The sequence below is a fragment of the Alligator sinensis genome, unplaced genomic scaffold (assembly GCF_000455745.1).
Source record: "Alligator sinensis unplaced genomic scaffold, ASM45574v1 scaffold802_2, whole genome shotgun sequence".
Classification (NCBI taxonomy): domain Eukaryota; kingdom Metazoa; phylum Chordata; order Crocodylia; family Alligatoridae; genus Alligator; species Alligator sinensis.
In genome coordinates, this window is record NW_005843022.1 from 360145 (window position 1) to 361735 (window position 1591).

Consider the following 1591-nt stretch of genomic DNA (forward strand, 5'->3'; position numbering starts at 1 on the left):
TGTGAGCACCTGGTAGTTCAGGGCCAGCTCAGCCGGTGCTGTGCCCTTGCTGCCGGCCTGGGCCTGGGCCACGGAGGCAGTGCTGTTGGTCCCTTCCGTGCCGGGGGACAGTCATTGCCATAGTCATGGTCCCTCCAGGCTAGCTCCCCCTTCTCCCTGCTGACATAGCCCAGCCTGTCCCCATAGAGACCCTGCTGGCCCTGGCCCTGGGGCACCAGCGCAGGCTCTGCACTCATGCCCACTCGCTGCCACTTGTCTCCCTGCCGTCCGCTGCCGTTTATTTCCCTGCTTTCCCACCTGGCTGCTTGCCTACTCTGGCACCATGTGCCTGAGTGTTGTAATGAAACTCGCTGAGCACTAAGTGGAATCAGGTATGAATATAAAACGAGTGTTATAGTGAAACATTATTAAGCGGGGGTTGCCTGTAGTTATGTTTATACGAGGCTGTGAGTATTTTCCATGCTTCTGGCTTCACTGGCTGCCTCATGCCCCTGCCCCTGCCCCTGCTCTTGCTGGAGCTAAAACCTGAAGGTTTCTGATTAGAGCAGGGGCAGGCAAAACGCGGCCTGCCAGGCCATTCTCTCCAGCCCGCGGGGCTCCTAAAAAATTTAGAAAATTAATAATTATCTGCCCCTGGCTGCCTGTCATGTGGCCCTCAATGGCTTGCCAAAACTCAATAAGTGGCCCACTGCCCGAAATATTTTCTGACCCGGGTCAGAGGGTCGCCCTCCTCTGTCAGGTTGATCCCGTATTTGTGGTTAGTAAGGAATCATGCTGCCCCCCCCCCCCCCCCCCCGGGGCAGGGGGGGTCGGACTGGGGGCGGGGGAGGGATCCTTCCGGCCCCCCCCCCCCTCCCGTGGTCAGGGTGGTACAGACTGAGGGGGTGTGGGGGGGGAGGTTGTCTTCTGCAGCGGGGCCATGACCCTCCTTTGGATGGCTCAAGTGTGTTTTAACCCCCCTTGCAGCAGCACGACACTGGACGCTGCCATCTACCGCCCTGCTTTACGGGTGGCAGGTGAGGGTACAGTTGGGCGCAGCAGAGCTGCCCGTGAGGTTGGTGGTAGTGACTGGGAGAGCGGATCTGTAGGCGGTGGTTTGGAGAGGGATCAACCTGCTTCAGGCAAGGGCTTGGACTAGGTGTCTCCTGCCCCTGGGGCAGGGGCCTGGACTCCATGACCTCCCGAGGCCCCTTGCAGCCCCGTGTCTGAAATCTGGGACCTTCTCTGATCCGTGCGGGCAGAGCTGTGTTTACACGTATCCGGGTTCCTAGAGACTTTGCGCGTTGACTGCCGCTCAGGCGGGGGCTTGGGCCGGGTGCGAAGCTCCTGGCTCGGGGGCGCTGCCTCTGCTCAGTGTCAGCCTTGATGCTCGCTGTATTTGGGGTCAGGATCTCGACCCCATGGTCGGCCGGCCTGGAGGGATGGGGCCTCTTCCTGGGCTCTCCGGAGCACGTGCCGGCCCGGCCAGGTGGCTCAGAGGCAGGACGCGGGCTGCCAGCGCCGAGACCAGGGCTGTGCTGGGACCGGGCGGAGCCTGCTCGCCGCCGGGTCCCCGCAGCCCGACGCGGCGGCGGAGAAGTGACCCGGCGGG

The 1591-nt window shown here is 62.4% G+C and overlaps 1 protein-coding gene across 1 annotated transcript in view; it reads left to right on the plus strand.

Moving 5' to 3' along the window:
* Nucleotides 1–430: 430 nt before the first annotated feature.
* The window catches only part of ACAT1 (acetyl-CoA acetyltransferase 1), a 17293-nt gene continuing 16132 nt past the window's right edge, over nucleotides 431–1591 (plus strand). Inside the window, exons 1-2 of the mRNA XM_025193152.1 lie at nucleotides 431–446; nucleotides 967–1016. Of these exons, the coding sequence (XP_025048937.1) occupies nucleotides 431–446; nucleotides 967–1016 (66 nt within the window). The remainder of the gene's footprint in view (nucleotides 447–966; nucleotides 1017–1591) is intronic.